The following is a 24,279-nucleotide window of genomic DNA, read 5'->3' as shown; positions in this document are numbered from 1 at the left end:
GTTGTGGTACTTGGTGTAGTTCCTGTTATCTCTGGGTGTGACTGGGGCTGGAGCTGAGTTATTGTATATATTGTATATTATGTTATGTATTGTTATGTTTTATACTATATAGTTTAATGAAAGTTATACAGGATAAGGGACATTCTGGGTAAATTGGGGGTCAGTGGAGCGCGCACTCACCCGATCGGCTTCTTTGATTTGTTGAATTCCTTTATTACTCTCTGTACATCATCGTGGACACGACATGATTCACCATCTACTGCAAAGGATGAGCTGCAACACAAGGGAGCGATCAGCAGCAGCAGAGAGAATGTCCCCCGCACCCCACAGCCCCCCGCACCCCACAGCCCCCCGCACCCCACAGCCACTCATACATGTGAGCGTCGTGGCCATGTACCGTGTCCTCCACAGTTACGGGCTCGGCTCTATACACCGGTCTGTGATGGTCATACATGTGGGCGTCGTGGCCATGTACCGTGTCCTCCACAGTTACGGGCTCGGCTCTATACACCGGTCTGTGATGATCATACATGTGAGCGTCGTGGCCATGTACCGTGTCCTCCACAGTTACGGGCTCGGCACTATACACCGGTCTGTGATGGTCATACATGTGGGCGTCGTGGCCATGTACCGTGTCCTCCACAGTTACGGGCTCGGCACTATACACCGGTCTGTGATGGTCATACATGTGGGTGTCGTGGCCATGTACCGTGTCCTCCACAGTTATGGGCTCGGCACTATACACCGGTCTGTGATGGTCATACATGTGGGTGTCGTGGCCATGTACCGTGTCCTCCACAGTTATGGGCTCGGCCCTATACACCGGTCTGTGATGGTAAGGCATCTGAGAGTCGTGGCCATGTACCGTGTCCTCCACAGTTATGGGCTCGGCCCTATACACCGGTCTGTGATGGTCATACATGTGAGCGTCGTGGCCATGTACCGTGTCCTCCACAGTTACGGGCTCGGCTCTATACACCGGTCTGTGATGGTCATACATGTGGGTGTCGTGGCCATGTACCGTGTCCTCCACAGTTACGGGCTCGGCACTATACACCGGTCTGTGATGATCATACATGTGGGTGTCGTGGCCATGTACCGTGTCCTCCACAGTTACGGGCTCGGCACTATACACCGGTCTGTGATGGTCATACATGTGGGTGTCGTGGCCATGTACCGTGTCCTCCACAGTTACGGGCTCGGCACTATACACCGGTCTGTGATGGTCATACATGTGGGTGTCGTGGCCATGTACCGTGTCCTCCACAGTTACGGGCTCGGCACTATACACCGGTCTGTGATGATCATACATGTGGGTGTCGTGGCCATGTACCGTGTCCTCCACAGTTACGGGCTCGGCCCTATACACCGGTCTGTGATGGTCATACATGTGGGTGTCGTGGCCATGTACCGTGTCCTCCACAGTTACGGGCTCGGCACTATACACCGGTCTGTGATGATCATACATGTGGGTGTCGTGGCCATGTACCGTGTCCTCCACAGTTACGGGCTCGGCACTATACACCGGTCTGTGATGGTCATACATGTGGGTGTCGTGGCCATGTACCGTGTCCTCCACAGTTACGGGCTCGGCCCTATACACCGGTCTGTGATGGTCATACATGTGGGTGTCGTGGCCATGTACCGTGTCCTCCACAGTTATGGGCTCGGCCCTATACACCGGTCTGTGATGGTCATACATCTGAGCGTCGTGGCCAGGTACCGTGTCCTCCACAGTTACGGGCTCGGCCCTATACACCGGTCTGTGATGCTGGAATCTATCCAGTTCTACACAAGTGAACTGAAATGAAATCAGTGAGAAGGTCCACGGGGCAGTGGGTCCTCCGGAAAGAGCGGCAGGTATTGGCAGATCCCACACACGTGGAGCGAGTGTCAGCGTGAGAGAGCAGGAGTTCAGGGTCCATTAGTAAATCTCACACGGAGCGAGTTTAGACTCATGTACAAGTGGCCAAAACTTAGGTGCCTGCAACATCCAGGCCACCACAGGCCACAGCTTTCCGGGCCTACAGACGGCGGGCATTAGGGGGACATGAGGGGGCTGGCAGAGTGGGGCCTCCTCCATGAAGGACGTCCAACAATATATTGTAATACAACCCGACCCTCGCCCCTTGTACTCACAGATTCTTGGCTGCCCCAAAGCCTCCTGGGAAAATAACCGCATCATGATCCTGAGCGTTCAGCTGCGACAGGGCCGCAACGTCACCGCGAGCAATCCTGGCTGACTCCGCCAACACATTCCTGCAGACGAGAGGACATCATGCGTCAATCAGGGAGAAGGGAAAACCAGGAGACAAGTGGCACCCGAGGGATTCACTAAACTGTTCTAGAAGGTCCAAAGACTTTACTAAGAGCAGACAGGATCAGCACCGGAGTCAGAGGTCCAATGACCAACTGTGGCATCTCATTCCACTAACTGACCCCGGAATCACTGGAGTTTATATCTGTATATTATACATCACCTTTACATTATATACACATTACCTCCATAGTGTACATCCCCTTTACATTACATACACATTACCTTCATAGTGTACATCCCCTTTACATTACATACACATTACCTTCATAGTGTACATCCCCTTTACATTACATACACATTACCTCCATAGTGTACATCCCCTTTACATTATATACACATTACCTTCATAGTGTACATCACCTTTACATTATATACACATTACCTTCATAGTGTACATCCCCTTTACATTACATACACATTACCTTCATAGTGTACATCACCTTTACATTACATACACATTACCTCCATAGTGTACATCACCTTTACATTATATACACATTACCTTCATAGTGTACACCCCCTTTACATTATATACACATTACCTCCATAGTGTACATCCCCTTTACATTATATATACATTACCTTCATAGTGTACATCCCCTTTACATTACATACACATTACCTCCATAGTGTACATCACCTTTACATTATATACACATTACCTTCATAGTGTACATCCCCTTTACATTATATACACATTACCTTCATAGTGTACATCCCCTTTACATTACATACACATTACCTCCATAGTGTACATCACCTTTACATTACATACACATTACCTCCATAGTGTACATCACCTTTACATTACATACACATTACCTCCATAGTGTACATCACCTTTACATTACATACACATTACCTTCATAGTGTACATCACCTTTACATTATATACACATTACCTCCATAGTGTACATCCCCTTTACATTACATACACATTACCTTCATAGTGTACATCCCCTTTACATTATATACACATTACCTTCATAGTGTACACCCCCTTTACATTACATACACATTACCTCCATAGTGTACATCCCCTTTACATTACATACACATTACCTCCATAGTGTACATCCCCTTTACATTATATACACATTACCTCCATAGTGTATATCCCCTTTACATTATATACACATTACCTCCATAGTGTACATCACCTTTACATTATATACACATTACCTCCATAGTGTACATCACCTTTACATTACATACACATTACCTTCATAGTGTACATCACCTTTACATTACATACACATTACCTTCATAGTGTACATCCCCTTTACATTATATACACATTACCTTCATAGTGTACATCACCTTTACATTACATACACATTACCTTCATAGTGTACATCCCCTTTACATTACATACACATTACCTTCATAGTGTACATCACCTTTACATTACATACACATTACCTTCATAGTGTACATCCCCTTTACATTACATACACATTACCTCCATAGTGTACATCCCCTTTACATTACATACACATTACCTCCATAGTGTACATCCCCTTTACATTATATACACATTACCTCCATAGTGTACATCCCCTTTACATTACATACACATTACCTCCATAGTGTACATCCCCTTTACATTATATACACATTACCTCCATAGTGTACATCACCTTTACATTATATACACATTACCTCCATAGTGTACATCACCTTTACATTATATACACATTACCTTCATAGTGTACATCCCCTTTACATTATATACACATTACCTTCATAGTGTACATCCCCTTTACATTACATACACATTACCTTCACCACCACCACCAGCCTGAGCCGCTGATACAAGGCAGGATGGATCCATGACACCACCACCACCAGCCTGAGCCGCTGATACAAGGCAGGATGGATCCATGACACCAGCACCACCAGCCTGACCCGCTGATACAAGGCAGGATGGATCCATGACACCACCACCACCAGCCTGACCCGCTGATACAAGGCAGGATGGATCCATGACACCACCACCACCAGCCTGACCCGCTGATACAAGGCAGGATGGATCCATGACACCACCACCACCAGCCTGAGCCGCTGATACAAGGCAGGATGGATCCATGACACCACCACCACCAGCCTGAGCCGCTGATACAAGGCAGGATGGATCCATGACACCACCACCAGCCTGAGCCGCTGATACAAGGCAGGATGGATCCATGACACCACCAGCACCAGCCTGAGCCGCTGATACAAGGCAGGATGGATCCATGACACCACCACCACCAGCCTGAGCCGCTGATACAAGGCAGGATGGATCCATGACACCACCACCACCAGCCTGACCCGCTGATACAAGGCAGGATGGATCCATGACACCACCACCACCAGCCTGACCCGCTGATACAAGGCAGGATGGATCCATGACACCACCAGCACCAGCCTGACCCGCTGATACAAGGCAGGATGGATCCATGACACCACCACCACCAGCCTGAGCCGCTGATACAAGGCAGGATGGATCCATGACACCACCACCACCAGCCTGACCCGCTGATACAAGGCAGGATGGATCCATGACACCACCACCACCAGCCTGACCCGCTGATACAAGGCAGGATGGATCCATGACACCACCACCACCAGCCTGACCCGCTGATACAAGGCAGGATGGATCCATGACACCACCAGCACCAGCCTGACCTGCTGATACAAGGCAGGATGGATCCATGACACCACCACCACCAGCCTGAGCCGCTGATACAAGGCAGGATGGATCCATGACACCACCACCACCAGCCTGACCCGCTGATACAAGGCAGGATGGATCCATGACACCACCACCACCAGCCTGACCCGCTGATAGAAGGCAGGATGGATCCATGACACCACCACCACCAGCCTGACCCGCTGATACAAGGCAGGATGGATCCATGACACCACCACCACCAGCCTGAGCCGCTGATACAAGGCAGGATGGATCCATGACACCACCACCACCAGCCTGAGCCGCTGATACAAGGCAGGATGGATCCATGACACCCCCACCACCAGCCTGAGCCGCTGATACAAGGCAGGATGGATCCATGACACCACCACCACCAGCCTGAGCCGCTGATACAAGGCAGGATGGATCCATGACACCACCACCACCAGCCTGACCCGCTGATACAAGGCAGGATGGATCCATGACACCACCACCACCAGCCTGACCCGCTGATACAAGGCAGGATGGATCCATGACACCACCAGCACCAGCCTGACCCGCTGATACAAGGCAGGATGGATCCATGACACCACCACCACCAGCCTGAGCCGCTGATACAAGGCAGGATGGATCCATGACACCACCACCACCAGCCTGACCCGCTGATACAAGGCAGGATGGATCCATGACACCACCACCACCAGCCTGACCCGCTGATACAAGGCAGGATGGATCCATGACACCCCCACCACCAGCCTGAGCCGCTGATACAAGGCAGGATGGATCCATGACACCACCACCACCAGCCTGACCGCTGATACAAGGCAGGATGGATCCATGACACCACCACCACCAGCCTGAGCCGCTGATACAAGGCAGGATGGATCCATGACACCACCACCACCAGCCTGACCCGCTGATACAAGGCAGGATGGATCCATGACACCAGCACCACCAGCCTGAGCCGCTGATACAAGGCAGGATGGATCCATGACACCACCACCACCAGCCTGAGCCGCTGATACAAGGCAGGATGGATCCATGACACCACCACCACCAGCCTGAGCCGCTGATACAAGGCAGGATGGATCCATGACACCACCACCACCAGCCTGAGCCGCTGATACAAGGCAGGATGGATCCATGACACCAGCACCACCAGCCTGAGCCGCTGATACAAGGCAGGATGGATCCATGACACCCCCACCACCAGCCTGAGCCGCTGATACAAGGCAGGATGGATCCATGACACCACCAGCACCAGCCTGACCCGCTGATACAAGGCAGGATGGATCCATGACACCAGCACCACCAGCCTGAGCCGCTGATACAAGGCAGGATGGATCCATGACACCAGCACCACCAGCCTGAGCCGCTGATACAAGGCAGGATGGATCCATGACACCACCACCACCAGCCTGACCCGCTGATACAAGGCAGGATGGATCCATGACACCACCACCACCAGCCTGACCCGCTGATACAAGGCAGGATGGATCCATGACACCACCACCAGCCTTACCCGCTGATACAAGGCAGGATGGATCCATGACACCACCACCAGCCTGAGCCGCTGATACAAGGCAGGATGGATCCATGACACCACCACCACCAGCCTGAGCCGCTGATACAAGGCAGGATGGATCCATGACACCACCACCACCAGCCTGAGCCGCTGATACAAGGCAGGATGGATCCATGACACCAGCACCACCAGCCTGAGCCGCTGATACAAGGCAGGATGGATCCATGACACCACCACCACCAGCCTGAGCCGCTGATACAAGGCAGGATGGATCCATGACACCACCACCACCAGCCTGAGCCGCTGATACAAGGCAGGATGGATCCATGACACCACCACCACCAGCCTGAGCCGCTGATACAAGGCAGGATGGATCCATGACACCACCACCACCAGCCTGACCCGCTGATACAAGGCAGGATGGATCCATGACACCACCACCACCACCAGCCTGAGCCGCAGATACAAGGCAGGATGGATCCATGACACCAGCACCACCAGCCTGAGCCGCTGATACAAGGCAGGATGGATCCATGACACCACCACCACCAGCCTGACCCGCTGATACAAGGCAGGATGGATCCATGACACCACCACCACCAGCCTGACCCGCTGATACAAGGCAGGATGGATCCATGACACCACCACCACCAGCCTGAGCCGGTGATACAAGGCAGGATGGATCCATGACACCACCACCACCAGCCTGAGCCGCTGATACAAGGCAGGATGGATCCATGACACCACCACCACCAGCCTTACCCGCTGATACAAGGCAGGATGGATCCATGACACCACCACCAGCCTGACCCGCTGATACAAGGCAGGATGGATCCATGACACCACCACCACCAGCCTGAGCCGCTGATACAAGGCAGGATGGATCCATGACACCACCACCACCAGCCTGAGCCGCTGATACAAGGCAGGATGGATCCATGACACCACCACCACCAGCCTGAGCCGCTGATACAAGGCAGGATGGATCCATGACACCAGCACCACCAGCCTGAGCCGCTGATACAAGGCAGGATGGATCCATGACACCACCACCACCAGCCTTAGCCGCTGATGCAAGGCAGGATGGATCCATGACGACACCACCACCACCAGCCTGACCCGCTGATACAAGGCAGGATGGATCCATGACACCTCCACCACCAGCCTGACCCGCTGATACAAGGCAGGATGGATCCATGACACCACCACCACCAGCCTGACCCGCTGATACAAGGCAGGATGGATCCATGACACCACCACCACCAGCCTGACCCGCTGATACAAGGCAGGATGGATCCATGACACCACCACCACCAGCCTGAGCCGCTGATACAAGGCAGGATGGATCCATGACACCAGCACCACCAGCCTGACCCGCTGATACAAGGCAGGATGGATCCATGACACCACCACCACCAGCCTGAGCCGCTGATACAAGGCAGGATGGATCCATGACACCTCCACCACCAGCCTGACCCGCTGATACAAGGCAGGATGGATCCATGACACCAGCACCACCAGCCTGAGCCGCTGATACAAGGCAGGATGGATCCATGACACCACCACCACCAGCCTGAGCCGCTGATACAAGGCAGGATGGATCCATGACACCACCACCACCAGCCTGAGCCGCTGATACAAGGCAGGATGGATCCATGACACCACCACCACCAGCCTGACCCGCTGATACAAGGCAGGATGGATCCATGACACCACCACCACCAGCCTGACCCGCTGATACAAGGCAGGATGGATCCATGACACCACCACCACCAGCCTGAGCCGCTGATACAAGGCAGGATGGATCCATGACACCACCACCACCAGCCTGAGCCGCTGATACAAGGCAGGATGGATCCATGACACCACCACCACCAGCCTGACCCGCTGATACAAGGCAGGATGGATCCATGACACCAGCACCACCAGCCTGAGCCGCTGATACAAGGCAGGATGGATCCATGACACCACCACCACCAGCCTGACCCGCTGATACAAGGCAGGATGGATCCATGACACCAGCACCACCAGCCTGAGCCGCTGATACAAGGCAGGATGGATCCATGACACCACCACCACCAGCCTGAGCCGCTGATACAAGGCAGGATGGATCCATGACACCACCACCACCAGCCTGACCCGCTGATACAAGGCAGGATGGATCCATGACACCACCACCACCAGCCTGAGCCGCTGATACAAGGCAGGATGGATCCATGACACCACCACCACCAGCCTGAGCCGCTGATACAAGGCAGGATGGATCCATGACACCACCACCACCAGCCTGACCCGCTGATACAAGGCAGGATAGATCCATGACACCACCACCACCAGCCTGACCCGCTGATACAAGGCAGGATGGATCCATGACACCACCACCACCAGCCTGACCCGCTGATACAAGGCAGGATGGATCCATGACACCACCACCACCAGCCTGAGCCGCTGATACAAGGCAGGATGGATCCATGACACCACCACCACCAGCCTGAGCCGCTGATACAAGGCAGGATGGGTCCATGACACCAGCACCACCAGCCTGAGCCGCTGATACAAGGCAGGATGGATCCATGACACCAGCACCACCAGCCTGACCCGCTGATACAAGGCAGGATGGATCCATGACACCAGCACCACCAGCCTGAGCCGCTGATACAAGGCAGGATGGATCCATGACACCAGCACCACCAGCCTGAGCCGCTGATACAAGGCAGGATGGATCCATGACACCACCACCACCAGCCTGACCCGCTGATACAAGGCAGGATGGATCCATGACACCACCACCACCAGCCTGACCTGCTGATACAAGGCAGGATGGATCCATGACACCACCACCACCAGCCTGAGCCGCTGATACAAGGCAGGATGGATCCATGACACCACCACCACCAGCCTGAGCCGCTGATACAAGGCAGGATGGATCCATGACACCACCACCACCAGCCTGAGCCGCTGATACAAGGCAGGATGGGTCCATGACACCACCACCACCAGCCTGAGCCGCTGATACAAGGCAGGATGGATCCATGCTTTCATGTTGTTGTACCAAATTCTGACCCTACCATCCGAATGTCGCAGCAGAAATCGAGACTCATCAGACCAGGCAACGTTTTTCCAATCTTCTACTGTCCAATTTCCATGAGCTTGTGCAAATTGTAGCCTCAGTTTCCTGTTCTTAGTTGAAAGGAGTGGCACCCGGTGTGGTCTTCTGCTGCTGTAGCCCATCTGCCTCAGAGTTGGACGTACTGTGCGTTCAGAGATGCTCTTCTGCCTACCTTGGTTGTAACGGGGGGCGATTTGAGTCACTGTTGCCTTTCTATCAGCTCAAACCAGTCTGCCCATTCTCCTCTGACCTCAACAAGGCATTTCCGCCCACAGAACTGCCGCTCACTGGATGTTTTTTCTTTTTCGGACCATTCTCTGTAAACCCTAGAGATGGTTGTGCGTGAAAATCCCAGTAGATCAGCAGTTTCTGAAATACTCAGACCAGCCCTTCTGGCAATAACAACCATGCCACGTTCAGAGGCCACAAATCACCTTTCTTCCCCATACTGATGCTCGGGAGAACTGCAGGAGATTGTCTTGACCATGTCTACATGCCTAAATGCACTGAGTTGCCGCCATGTGATTGGCTGATTAGAAATTAAGTGTTAACGAGCAGTTGGACAGGTGGACCTAATAAAGTGGCCGGTGGGTGTACATTACCTTCATAGTGTACATCCCCTTTACATTATATACACATTACCTTCATAGTGTACATCCCCTTTACATTATATACACATTACCTTCATAGTGTACATCCCCTTTACATTACATACACATTACCTTCATAGTGTACATCCCCTTTACATTACATACACATTACCTCCATAGTGTACATCACCTTTACATTATATACACATTACCTCCATAGTGTACATCCCCTTTACATTACATACACATTACCTTCATAGTGTACATCCCCTTTACATTACATACACATTACCTTCATAGTGTACATCCCCTTTACATTACATACACATTACCTTCATAGTGTACATCCCCTTTACATTACATACACATTACCTCCATAGTGTACATCCCCTTTACATTACATACACATTACCTTCATAGTGTACATCCCCTTTACATTACATACACATTACCTCCATAGTGTACATCCCCTTTACATTATATACACATTACCTTCATAGTGTACATCACCTTTACATTACATACACATTACCTTCATAGTGTACATCCCCTTTACATTATATACACATTACCTCCATAGTGTACATCCCCTTTACATTACATACACATTACCTTCATAGTGTACATCCCCTTTACATTACATACACATTACCTCCATAGTGTACATCCCCTTTACATTACATACACATTACCTTCATAGTGTACATCCCCTTTACATTACATACACATTACCTTCATAGTGTACATCACCTTTACATTACATACACATTACCTCCATAGTGTACATCCCCTTTACATTACATACACATTACCTTCATAGTGTACATCACCTTTACATTACATACACATTACCTTCATAGTGTACATCACCTTTACATTATATACACATTACCTCCATAGTGTACATCCCCTTTACATTATATACACATTACCTTCATAGTGTACATCACCTTTACATTACATACACATTACCTTCATAGTGTACATCCCCTTTACATTATATACACATTACCTCCATAGTGTACATCCCCTTTACATTACATACACATTACCTTCATAGTGTACATCCCCTTTACATTATATACACATTACCTCCATAGTGTACATCCCCTTTACATTATATACACATTACCTCCATAGTGTACATCCCCTTTACATTACATACACATTACCTTCATAGTGTACATCCCCTTTACATTATATACACATTACCTCCATAGTGTACATCCCCTTTACATTACATACACATTACCTCCATAGTGTACATCCCCTTTACATTATATACACATTACCTTCATAGTGTACATCCCCTTTACATTACATACACATTACCTCCATAGTGTACATCACCTTTACATTACATACACATTACCTCCATAGTGTACATCACCTTTACATTATATACACATTACCTTCATAGTGTACATCACCTTTACATTACATACACATTACCTTCATAGTGTACATCCCCTTTACATTATATACACATTACCTTCATAGTGTACATCCCCTTTACATTACATACACATTACCTCCATAGTGTACATCCCCTTTACATTACATACACATTACCTTCATAGTGTACATCACCTTTACATTACATACACATTACCTTCATAGTGTACATCACCTTTACATTACATACACATTACCTTCATAGTGTACATCCCCTTTACATTACATACACATTACCTTCATAGTGTACATCACCTTTACATTATATACACATTACCTTCATAGTGTACATCACCTTTACATTACATACACATTACCTCCATAGTGTACATCCCCTTTACATTATATACACATTACCTTCATAGTGTACATCCCCTTTACATTATATACACATTACCTTCATAGTGTACATCCCCTTTACATTATATACACATTACCTCCATAGTGTACATCACCTTTACATTACATACACATTACCTTCATAGTGTACATCACCTTTACATTACATACACATTACCTTCATAGTGTACATCACCTTTACATTATATACACATTACCTTCATAGTGTACATCCCCTTTACATTACACACACATTACCTTCATAGTGTACATCACCTTTACATTACATACACATTACCTCCATAGTGTACATCCCCTTTACATTATATACACATTACCTTCATAGTGTACATCCCCTTTACATTACATACACATTACCTTCATAGTGTACATCCCCTTTACATTACATACACATTACCTTCATAGTGTACATCCCCTTTACATTATATACACATTACCTTCATAGTGTACATCCCCTTTACATTATATACACATTACCTTCATAGTGTACATCCCCTTTACATTACATACACATTACCTCCATAGTGTACATCACCTTTACATTATCTTTATATTACAATATCTAATTTCTCAATAAATTCAAATATCAGTAAATGTAATTTTTTTTAGTAATTCAACTCAAACAGTAAAACTTATAAAGACTCATTACACACAGGAGGCACTTACCGGTAATGAGGTTTCCCCCGCACCACGACGGCACCACCCAGAGAGAGGGATCCGCCCCCAGGGGCAGGAAACCTGAGCATAGACACGCCCTTCCTGTCCGGCCTCAGTGGTTACAGAGACTCGGAAGAACCGTATCAGTACATCAGAAAAAGCATTTCCATGTGAGCAGAATTCTGATGCCCAAAATTATTATTTATTTTTAATTCTACCCATGAACCAATAAAAAGGTAGGAACCAATCACCCGGGTGGGAATATACCAGGTGCCGCCGTGGTGCCAGGAAACATCATTACCGGTAAGTAACTGCTTTCCCCAGCACCACGACGGCACCAACCAGAGGTTTTCAGAGAAATATTTAGGGAGAGATAATAGAGGAGAGAGATTTTCTCTCAAAGAGTTCAAGAGTAGCCGCCACATTGACCGAAGTGCGGGGGGTAAACCCGCATGCAGCCTGACAGGTCCGCTCTAAGGAGGCGTGTCTAATTATACCCAACATGTGGCAAGTGCTCGGGCAGAAAGGGCGCGGACAACTTCCGGGGCAGAAAGGGCGCGGACAACTTCCGGGGCAGAAAGGGCGCGGACAACTTCCGGGGCAGAAAGGGCGCGGACAACTTCCGGGGCAGAAAGGGCGCGGACAACTTCCGGGGCAGAAAGGGCGCGGACAACTTCCGGGGCAGAAAGGGCGCGGACAACTTCCGGGGCAGAAAGGGCGCGGACAACTTCCGGGGCAGAAAGGGCGCGGACAACTTCCGGGGCAGAAAGGGCGCGGACAACTTCCGGGGCAGAAAGGGCGCGGACAACTTCCGGGGCAGAAAGGGCGCGGACAACTTCCGGGGCAGAAAGGGCGCGGACAACTTCTGGGGCAGAAAGGGCGCGGACAACTTCTGGGGCAGAAAGGGCGCGGACAACTTCTGGGGCAGAAAGGGCGCGGACAACTTCTGGGGCAGAAAGGGCGCGGACAACTTCTGGGGCAGACTCCTCAGCTACTACATGGGTCAAATTCTACTCTTTATAGAGGTCTAGACCAGCGAGTAAGCTGATTATTTGCCTTTGCACAATACACATGCTCTTAGGATATATTATAACCCGAGCCCCTGGCCTCCAGGTTATGAAATCCTTCTTCCCCTCAGACTTTGAATTGGTGCCAAGGGACCTAAGAAATATTCTCTAAGACCAATGAAAGCGGAGGCCAGATCCCAAATACTTCCGGAGCCACAATCCTTCACGAGAAGGGACATCCTACTGCCGGACCCAATGTGGAGACTTTATGACCCAATTGCCTCTGGATTTCATGTCAACTTACTGACCAGAAGGCGGAAGAGAAAAAATGATACCAGAGAATATTAGAATGTTCCAGATCACCCTGACATTTACATATGACGGACAAAGGCTCTGCCGCTCTTCTATATATTGTATATCTATATTCTAGGATGTTCCTAAGGAAGGCGTCTCAGCATCTTCCTGTACATTGTATCATCCTCTGACAACTTACTCCTTGCTGTAATCTTCAGCACTTTCAGACTCTGAAAAACCTTTCATATAATAAGTATAAGAACCTCTTAGCTTCCAGGGGTCGGACCCTCGGCTGTCTAGTGAAGGTTACAGCCTGTCCCAGGCTGTGGCTTATACTGTATCTATCTTAAACCTTCCTATGAGAAGGGGCAGCTTTGCCCCAATGGCAGATAACCTCCCTATATACAACAGAGGAATGACTGGACATGAAGGGAAACACCAGGGCCGTCGCTTCCATTGCTCCAGATAACTGCCCTATATACAGCACAGAGGAATGACTGGACATGAAGGGAAACACCAGGGCGTCACTTCCATTGCTCCAGATGACTGCTCTATATACAACAGAGGAATGACTGGACATGAAGGGAAACACCAGGGCCGTCGCTTCCATTGCTCCAGATGACTGCTCTATATACAACAGAGGAATGACTGGACATGAAGGGAAACACCAGGGCCGTCGCTTCCATTGCTCCAGATGACTGCTCTATATACAACAGAGGAATGACTGGACATGAAGGGAAACACCAGGGCCGTCGCTTCCATTGCTCCAGATAACTGCCCTATATACAGCAGAGGAATGACTGGACATGAAGGGAAACACCAGGGCCGTCGCTTCCATTGCTCCAGATAACTGCCCTATATACAGCAGAGGAATGACTGGACATGAAGGGAAACACCAGGGCCGTCGCTTCCATTGCTCCAGATGACTGCTCTATATACAACAGAGGAATGACTGGACATGAAGGGAAACACCAGGGCGTCACTTCCATTGCTCCAGATGACTGCTCTATATACAACAGAGGAATGACTGGACATGAAGGGAAACACCAGGGCCGTCGCTTCCATTGCTCCAGATGACTGCTCTATATACAACAGAGGAATGACTGGACATGAAGGGAAACACCAGGGCGTCACTTCCATTGCTCCAGATGACTGCTCTATATACAACAGAGGAATGACTGGACATGAAGGGAAACACCAGGGCCGTCGCTTCCATTGCTCCAGATGACTGCTCTATATACAACAGAGGAATGACTGGACATGAAGGGAAACACCAGGGCCATCGCTTCCATTGCTCCAGATGACTGCCCTATATACAGCACAGAGGAATGACTGGACATGAAGGGAAACACCAGGGCCGTCGCTTCCATTGCTCCAGATGACTGCTCTATATACAGCAGAGGAATGACTGGACATGAAGGGAAACACCAGGGCCGTCGCTTCCATTGCTCCAGATGACCTCCCTATATACAGCACAGAGGAATGACTGGACATGAAGGGAAACACCAGGGCGTCGCTTCCATCGCTCCAGATGACTGCTCTATATACAGCACAGAGGAATGACTGGACATGAAGGGAAACACCAGGGCGTCGCTTCCATCGCTCCAGATGACTGCTCTATATACAGCAGAGGAATGACTGGACATGAAGGGAAACACCAGGGCCGTCGCTTCCATTGCTCCAGATGACTGCCCTATATACAACAGAGGAATGACTGGACATGAAGGGAAACACCAGGGTCGTCGCTTCCATTGCTCCAGATGACTGCTCTATATACAGCAGAGGAATGACTGGACATGAAGGGAAACACCAGGGCCAGCGCTTCCATTGCTCCAGATGACTGCCCTATATACAACAGAGGAATGACTGGACATGAAGGGAAACACCAGGGCCGTCGCTTCCATTGCTCCAGATGACTGCTCTATATACAGCAGAGGAATGACTGGACATGAAGGGAAACACCAGGGCCGTCGCTTCCATTGCTCCAGATGACTGCTCTATATACAACAGAGGAATGACTGGACATGAAGGGAAACACCAGGGCCGTCGCTTCCATTGCTCCAGATGACTGCCCTATATACAGCACAGAGGAATGACTGGACATGAAGGGAAACACCAGGGCCGTCGCTTCCATTGCTCCAGATGACTGCCCTATATACAACAGAGGAATGACTGGACATGAAGGGAAACACCAGGGCCGTCGCTTCCATTGCTCCAGATGACTGCCCTATATACAACAGAGGAATGACTGGACATGAAGGGAAACACCAGGGCCGTCGCTTCCATTGCTCCAGATGACTGCTCTATATACAACAGAGGAATGACTGGACATGAAGGGAAACACCAGGGCCGTCGCTTCCATTGCTCCAGATGACTGCCCTATATACAACAGAGGAATGACTGGACATGAAGGGAAACACCAGGGCCGTCGCTTCCATTGCTCCGATGACTGCTCTATATACAACAGAGGAATGACTGGACATGAAGGGAAACACCAGGGCCGTCGCTTCCATTGCTCCAGATGACTGCTCTATATACAACAGAGGAATGACTGGACATGAAGGGAAACACCAGGGCCGTCGCTTCCATTGCTCCAGATAACTGCCCTATATACAGCAGAGGAATGACTGGACATGAAGGGAAACACCAGGGCCGTCGCTTCCATTGCTCCAGATGACTGCCCTATATACAACAGAGGAATGACTGGACATGAAGGGAAACACCAGGGCCGTCGCTTCCATTGCTCCAGATGACTGCTCTATATACAACAGAGGAATGACTGGACATGAAGGGAAACACCAGGGCCGTCGCTTCCATTGCTCCAGATGACTGCTCTATATACAACAGAGGAATGACTGGACATGAAGGGAAACACCAGGGCCGTCGCTTCCATTGCTCCAGATGACTGCTCTATATACAGCAGAGGAATGACTGGACATGAAGGGAAACACCAGGGCCGTCGCTTCCATTGCTCCAGATGACTGCTCTATATACAGCAGAGGAATGACTGGACATGAAGGGAAACACCAGGGCCGTCGCTTCCATTGCTCCAGATGACTGCTCTATATACAACAGAGGAATGACTGGACATGAAGGGAAACACCAGGGCCGTCGCTTCCATTGCTCCAGATGACTGCTCTATATACAACAGAGGAATGACTGGACATGAAGGGAAACACCAGGGCCGTCGCTTCCATTGCTCCAGATGACTGCTCTATATACAACAGAGGAATGACTGGACATGAAGGGAAACACCAGGGCCGTCGCTTCCATTGCTCCGATGACTGCCCTATATACAACAGAGGAATGACTGGACATGAAGGGAAACACCAGGGCCGTCGCTTCCATTGCTCCAGATGACTGCCCTATATACAGCAGAGGAATGACTGGACATGAAGGGAAACACCAGGGCCGTCGCTTCCATTGCTCCAGATGACTGCTCTATATACAACAGAGGAATGACTGGACATGAAGGGAAACACCAGGGCCGTCGCTTCCATTGCTCCAGATGACTGCCCTATATACAGCAGAGGAATGACTGGACATGAAGGGAAACACCAGGGCCGTCGCTTCCATTGCTCCAGATGACTGCCCTATATACAACAGAGGAATGACTGGACATGAAGGGAAACACCAGGGCCGTCGCTTCCATTGCTCCAGATAACTGCTCTATATACAACAGAGGAATGACTGGACATGAAGGGAAACACCAGGGCCGTCGCTTCCATTGCTCCAGATGACTGCTCTATATACAACAGAGGAATGACTGGACATGAAGGGAAACACCAGGGCCGTCGCTTCCATTGCTCCAGATGACCTCCCTATATACAACAGAGGAATGACTGGACATGAAGGGAAACACCAGGGCGTCGCTTCCATTGCTCCAGATGACTGCTCTATATACAGCAGAGGAATGACTGGACATGAAGGGAAACACCAGGGCCGTCGCTTCCATTGCTCCAGATGACTGCTCTATATACAGCAGAGGAATGACTGGACATGAAGGGAAACACCAGGGCCGTCGCTTCCATTGCTCCAGATGACTGCCCTATATACAGCAGAGGAATGACTGGACATGAAGGGAAACACCAGGGCGTCGCTTCCATTGCTCCAGATGACTGCTCTATATACAGCAGAGGAATGACTGGACATGAAGGGAAACACCAGGGCGTCGCTTCCATTGCTCCAGATGACTGCTCTATATACAGCAGAGGAATGACTGGACATGAAGGGAAACACCAGGGCGTCGCTTCCATTGCTCCAGATGACTGCTCTATATACAACAGAGGAATGACTGGACATGAAGGGAAACACCAGGGCCGTCGCTTCCATTGCTCCAGATAACTGCCCTATATACAACAGAGGAATGACTGGACATGAAGGGAAACACCAGGGCCGTCGCTTCCATTGCTCCAGATGACTGCTCTATATACAACAGAGGAATGACTGGACATGAAGGGAAACACCAGGGCGTCACTTCCATTGCTCCAGATGACTGCTCTATATACAGCAGAGGAATGACTGGACATGAAGGGAAACACCAGGGCCGTCGCTTCCATTGCTCCAGATGACTGCTCTATATACAGCAGAGGAATGACTGGACATGAAGGGAAACACCAGGGCCGTCGCTTCCATTGCTCCAGATGACTGCCCTATATACAGCACAGAGGAATGACTGGACATGAAGGGAAACACCAGGGCGTCACTTCCATTGCTCCAGATGACTGCTCTATATACAACAGAGGAATGACTGGACATGAAGGGAAACACCAGGGCCGTCGCTTCCATTGCTCCAGATGACTGCTCTATATACAACAGAGGAATGACTGGACATGAAGGGAAACACCAGGGCCGTCGCTTCCATTGCTCCAGATGACTGCTCTATATACAACAGAGGAATGACTGGACATGAAGGGAAACACCAGGGCCGTCGCTTCCATTGCTCCAGATGACTGCCCTATATACAGCACAGAGGAATGACTGGACATGAAGGGAAACACCAGGGCCGTCGCTTCCATTGCTCCAGATGACTGCTCTATATACAGCAGAGGAATGACTGGACATGAAGGGAAACACCAGGGCCGTCGCTTCCATTGCTCCAGATGACCTCCCTATATACAGCACAGAGGAATGACTGGACATGAAGGGAAACACCAGGGCGTCGCTTCCATCGCTCCAGATGACTGCTCTATATACAGCAGAGGAATGACTGGACATGAAGGGAAACACCAGGGCCGTCGCTTCCATTGCTCCAGATGACTGCCCTATATACAACAGAGGAATGACTGGACATGAAGGGAAACACCAGGGTCGTCGCTTCCATTGCTCCAGATGACTGCTCTATATACAACAGAGGAATGACTGGACATGAAGGGAAACACCAGGGCCGTCGCTTCCATTGCTCCAGATGACTGCTCTATATACAGCAGAGGAATGACTGGACATGAAGGGAAACACCAGGGCGTCGCTTCCATCGCTCCAGATGACTGCCCTATATACAACAGAGGAATGACTGGACATGAAGGGAAACACCAGGGCGTCGCTTCCATTGCTCCAGATGACTGCTCTATATACAACAGAGGAATGACTGGACATGAAGGGAAACACCAGGGCCGTCGCTTCCATTGCTCCAGATGACTGCTCTATATACAACAGAGGAATGACTGGACATGAAGGGAAACACCAGGGCCGTCGCTTCCATTGCTCCAGATGACTGCTCTATATACAGCAGAGGAATGACTGGACATGAAGGGAAACACCAGGGCGTCGCTTCCATTGCTCCAGATGACCTCCCTATATACAGCACAGAGGAATGACTGGACATGAAGGGAAACACCAGGGCCGTCGCTTCCATTGCTCCAGATGACTGCCCTATATACAACAGAGGAATGACTGGACATGAAGGGAAACACCAGGGCGTCGCTTCCATTGCTCCAGATAACTGCTCTATATACAGCAGAGGAATGACTGGACATGAAGGGAAACACCAGGGCCGTCGCTTCCATTGCTCCAGATGACTGCCCTATATACAGCAGAGGAATGACTGGACATGAAGGGAAACACCAGGGCCGTCGCTTCCATTGCTCCAGATGACTGCCCTATATACAGCAGAGGAATGACTGGACATGAAGGGAAACACCAGGGCGTCACTTCCATTGCTCCAGATGACTGCTCTATATACAACAGAGGAATGACTGGACATGAAGGGAAACACCAGGGCCGTCGCTTCCATTGCTCCAGATGACTGCTCTATATACAACAGAGGAATGACTGGACATGAAGGGAAACACCAGGGCCGTCGCTTCCATCGCTCCAGATGACTGCTCTATATACAGCAGAGGAATGACTGGACATGAAGGGAAACACCAGGGCCGTCGCTTCCATTGCTCCAGATGACTGCTCTATATACAACAGAGGAATGACTGGACATGAAGGGAAACACCAGGGCCGTCGCTTCCATCGCTCCAGATGACTGCTCTATATACAGCAGAGGAATGACTGGACATGAAGGGAAACACCAGGGCCGTCGCTTCCATTGCTCCAGATGACTGCTCTATATACAGCAGAGGAATGACTGGACATGAAGGGAAACACCAGGGCCGTCGCTTCCATTGCTCCAGATGACTGCTCTATATACAACAGAGGAATGACTGGACATGAAGGGAAACACCAGGGCCGTCGCTTCCATTGCTCCAGGTAACTGCCCTATATACAGCAGAGGAATGACTGGACATGAAGGGAAACACCAGGGCCGTCGCTTCCATTGCTCCAGATGACTGCTCTATATACAACAGAGGAATGACTGGACATGAAGGGAAACACCAGGGCCATCGCTTCCATTGCTCCAGATGACTGCCCTATATACAGCACAGAGGAATGACTGGACATGAAGGGAAACACCAGGGCCGTCGCTTCCATTGCTCCAGATGACTGCTCTATATACAACAGAGGAATGACTGGACATGAAGGGAAACACCAGGGCCGTCGCTTCCATTGCTCCAGATGACTGCTCTATATACAACAGAGGAATGACTGGACATGAAGGGAAACACCAGGGCCGTCGCTTCCATTGCTCCAGATGACTGCTCTATATACAGCAGAGGAATGACTGGACATGAAGGGAAACACCAGGGCCGTCGCTTCCATTGCTCCAGATGACTGCTCTATATACAACAGAGGAATGACTGGACATGAAGGGAAACACCAGGGCCGTCGCTTCCATTGCTCCAGATGACTGCTCTATATACAACAGAGGAATGACTGGACATGAAGGGAAACACCAGGGCCGTCGCTTCCATTGCTCCAGATGACTGCTCTATATACAACAGAGGAATGACTGGACATGAAGGGAAACACCAGGGCCGTCGCTTCCATTGCTCCAGATAACTGCCCTATATACAGCACAGAGGAATGACTGGACATGAAGGGAAACACCAGGGCCGTCGCTTCCATTGCTCCAGATGACTGCCCTATATACAGCAGAGGAATGACTGGACATGAAGGGAAACACCAGGGCCGTCGCTTCCATTGCTCCAGATGACTGCTCTATATACAGCAGAGGAATGACTGGACATGAAGGGAAACACCAGGGCCGTCGCTTCCATTGCTCCAGATGACTGCCCTATATACAACAGAGGAATGACTGGACATGAAGGGAAACACCAGGGCCGTCGCTTCCATTGCTCCAGATGACTGCCCTATATACAACAGAGGAATGACTGGACATGAAGGGAAACACCAGGGCCGTCGCTTCCATTGCTCCAGATGACTGCCCTATATACAACAGAGGAATGACTGGACATGAAGGGAAACACCAGGGCCGTCGCTTCCATTGCTCCAGATGACTGCTCTATATACAACAGAGGAATGACTGGACATGAAGGGAAACACCAGGGCCGTCGCTTCCATTGCTCCAGATGACTGCTCTATATACAACAGAGGAATGACTGGACATGAAGGGAAACACCAGGGCCGTCGCTTCCATTGCTCCAGATGACTGCCCTATATACAGCACAGAGGAATGACTGGACATGAAGGGAAACACCAGGGCCGGCGCTTCCATTGCTCCAGATAACTGCCCTATATACAGCACAGAGGAATGACTGGACATGAAGGGAAACACCAGGGCCATCGCTTCCATTGCTCCAGATAACTGCCCTATATACAACACAGAGGAATGACTGGACATGAAGGGAAACACCAGGGCCATCGCTTCCATTGCTCCAGATAACTGCCCTATATACAACAGAGGAATGACTGGACATGAAGGGAAACACCAGGGCCATCGCTTCCATTGCTCCAGATAACTGCCCTATATACAACAGAGGAATGACTGGACATGAAGGGAAACACCAGGGCCATCGCTTCCATTGCTCCAGATGACTGCTCTATATACAACAGAGGAATGACTGGACATGAAGGGAAACACCAGGGCCGTCGCTTCCATTGCTCCGATGACTGCCCTATATACAGCACAGAGGAATGACTGGACATGAAGGGAAACACCAGGGCCGTCGCTTCCATTGCTCCAGATGACTGCTCTATATACAGCAGAGGAATGACTGGACATGAAGGGAAACACCAGGGCGTCGCTTCCATTGCTCCAGATGACTGCTCTATATACAGCAGAGGAATGACTGGACATGAAGGGAAACACCAGGGCCGTCGCTTCCATTGCTCCAGATAACTGCCCTATATACAGCAGAGGAATGACTGGACATGAAGGGAAACACCAGGGCGTCACTTCCATTGCTCCAGATGACTGCTCTATATACAGCAGAGGAATGACTGGACATGAAGGGAAACACCAGGGCCGTCGCTTCCATTGCTCCAGATGACTGCTCTATATACAACAGAGGAATGACTGGACATGAAGGGAAACACCAGGGCCGTCGCTTCCATTGCTCCAGATGACTGCTCAGGGTCTGAGGTGGTTTAGTGTTATGTGGGTATCTGACAGGTGAACGGCTCCTGACGTCATAGGGACTGGTGCACACATAGGAATATCACAGTAACTATACTGCTATCTCCCCTGGAGCTCTGCGTCAGAGAGTAGATGATGGTTATTTCTCATGAATGTATTTCATACACAGATGGATGTATTACACTACATGTTATTAATGGCAGATTAGTGCAATGTGCTTGTACCTGGCTTATTGCTGTCCACACATGTGGAGTGTTGGATCCTGAAGCGAGTCTGACACGTTGCACTTGGGTAGATAAAGCTCCCATCCGTTTCTGAGCTTGGAGTGCAGTCCAGTACATCTGCCTGCTGTGACCGGACCAGTACTGAGGTTTGGTGCTCCTGGACTCTGAGGTTCTGCCAGGACTGAGGGATGCGCTGATACAGTCCGTCAGGACATGAGAGGAGACACCGACTGCTGGGCTTATACTTATAGCAGACAACCATCAGGGGATCATATCCCATGGGAAGAGCTCCCCAAGTCTGGGGACACATGGATAGTGGGAGTCTGCAATGCAAGGAGCATATCCCACCCCAATGCAAGGAGCATATCCTTCCCCAATGCAAGGAGCATATCCCACCCCAATGCAAGGAGCATATCCCACCGCAATGCAAGGAGCATATCCCACCGCAATGCAAGGAGCATATCCTACCCCAATGCAAGGAGCATATCCCACCCCAATGCAAGGAGCATATCCCACCCCAATGCAAGGAGCATATCCCACCCCAATGCAAGGAGCATATCCCACCCCAATGCAAGGAGCATATCCTACCCCAATGCAAGGAGCATATCCTACCCCAATGCAAGGAGCATATCCCACCCCAATGCAAGGAGCATATCCCACCCCAATGCAAGGAGCATATCCCACCCCAATGCAAGGAGCATATCCTACCCCAATGCAAGGAGCATATCCTACCCCAATGCAAGGAGCATATCCTACCCCAATGCAAGGAGCATATCCTACCCCAATGCAAGGAGCATATCCTACCCCAATGCAAGGAGCATATCCTACCCCAATGCAAGGAGCATATCCTACCCCAATGCAAGGAGCATATCCTTCCCCAATGCAAGGAGCATATCCTACCCCAATGCAAGGAGCATATCCTTCCCCAATGCAAGGAGCATATCCTTCCCCAATGCAAGGAGCATATCCTCCCCCAATGCAAGGAGCATATCCTACCCCAATGCAAGGAGCATATCCTTCCCCAATGCAAGGAGCATATCCTACCCCAATGCAAGGAGCATATCCTTCCCCAATGCAAGGAGCATATCCTTCCCCAATGCAAGGAGCATATCCTTCCCCAATGCAAGGAGCATATCCTACC

At 50.1% G+C, this 24,279-nt stretch overlaps 1 protein-coding gene across 1 annotated transcript in view; it reads right to left on the bottom strand.

Moving 5' to 3' along the window:
* LOC140110360 (glutamine amidotransferase-like class 1 domain-containing protein 3, mitochondrial) overlaps window positions 1-24,279 on the bottom strand; it is a 59,891-nt gene that overhangs the window by 12,182 nt on the left and 23,430 nt on the right. Inside the window, exons 4-5 of the mRNA XM_072132189.1 lie at window positions 2,140-2,259; window positions 181-273 (exon numbers count right to left, since the gene is read on the bottom strand). Of these exons, the coding sequence (XP_071988290.1) occupies window positions 181-273; window positions 2,140-2,259 (213 nt within the window). The remainder of the gene's footprint in view (window positions 1-180; window positions 274-2,139; window positions 2,260-24,279) is intronic.

The sequence above is a fragment of the Engystomops pustulosus genome, unplaced genomic scaffold (assembly GCF_040894005.1).
Source record: "Engystomops pustulosus unplaced genomic scaffold, aEngPut4.maternal MAT_SCAFFOLD_263, whole genome shotgun sequence".
Lineage (NCBI taxonomy): Eukaryota > Metazoa > Chordata > Amphibia > Anura > Leptodactylidae > Engystomops > Engystomops pustulosus.
This window is presented reverse-complemented; position numbering and strand designations above follow the sequence as displayed.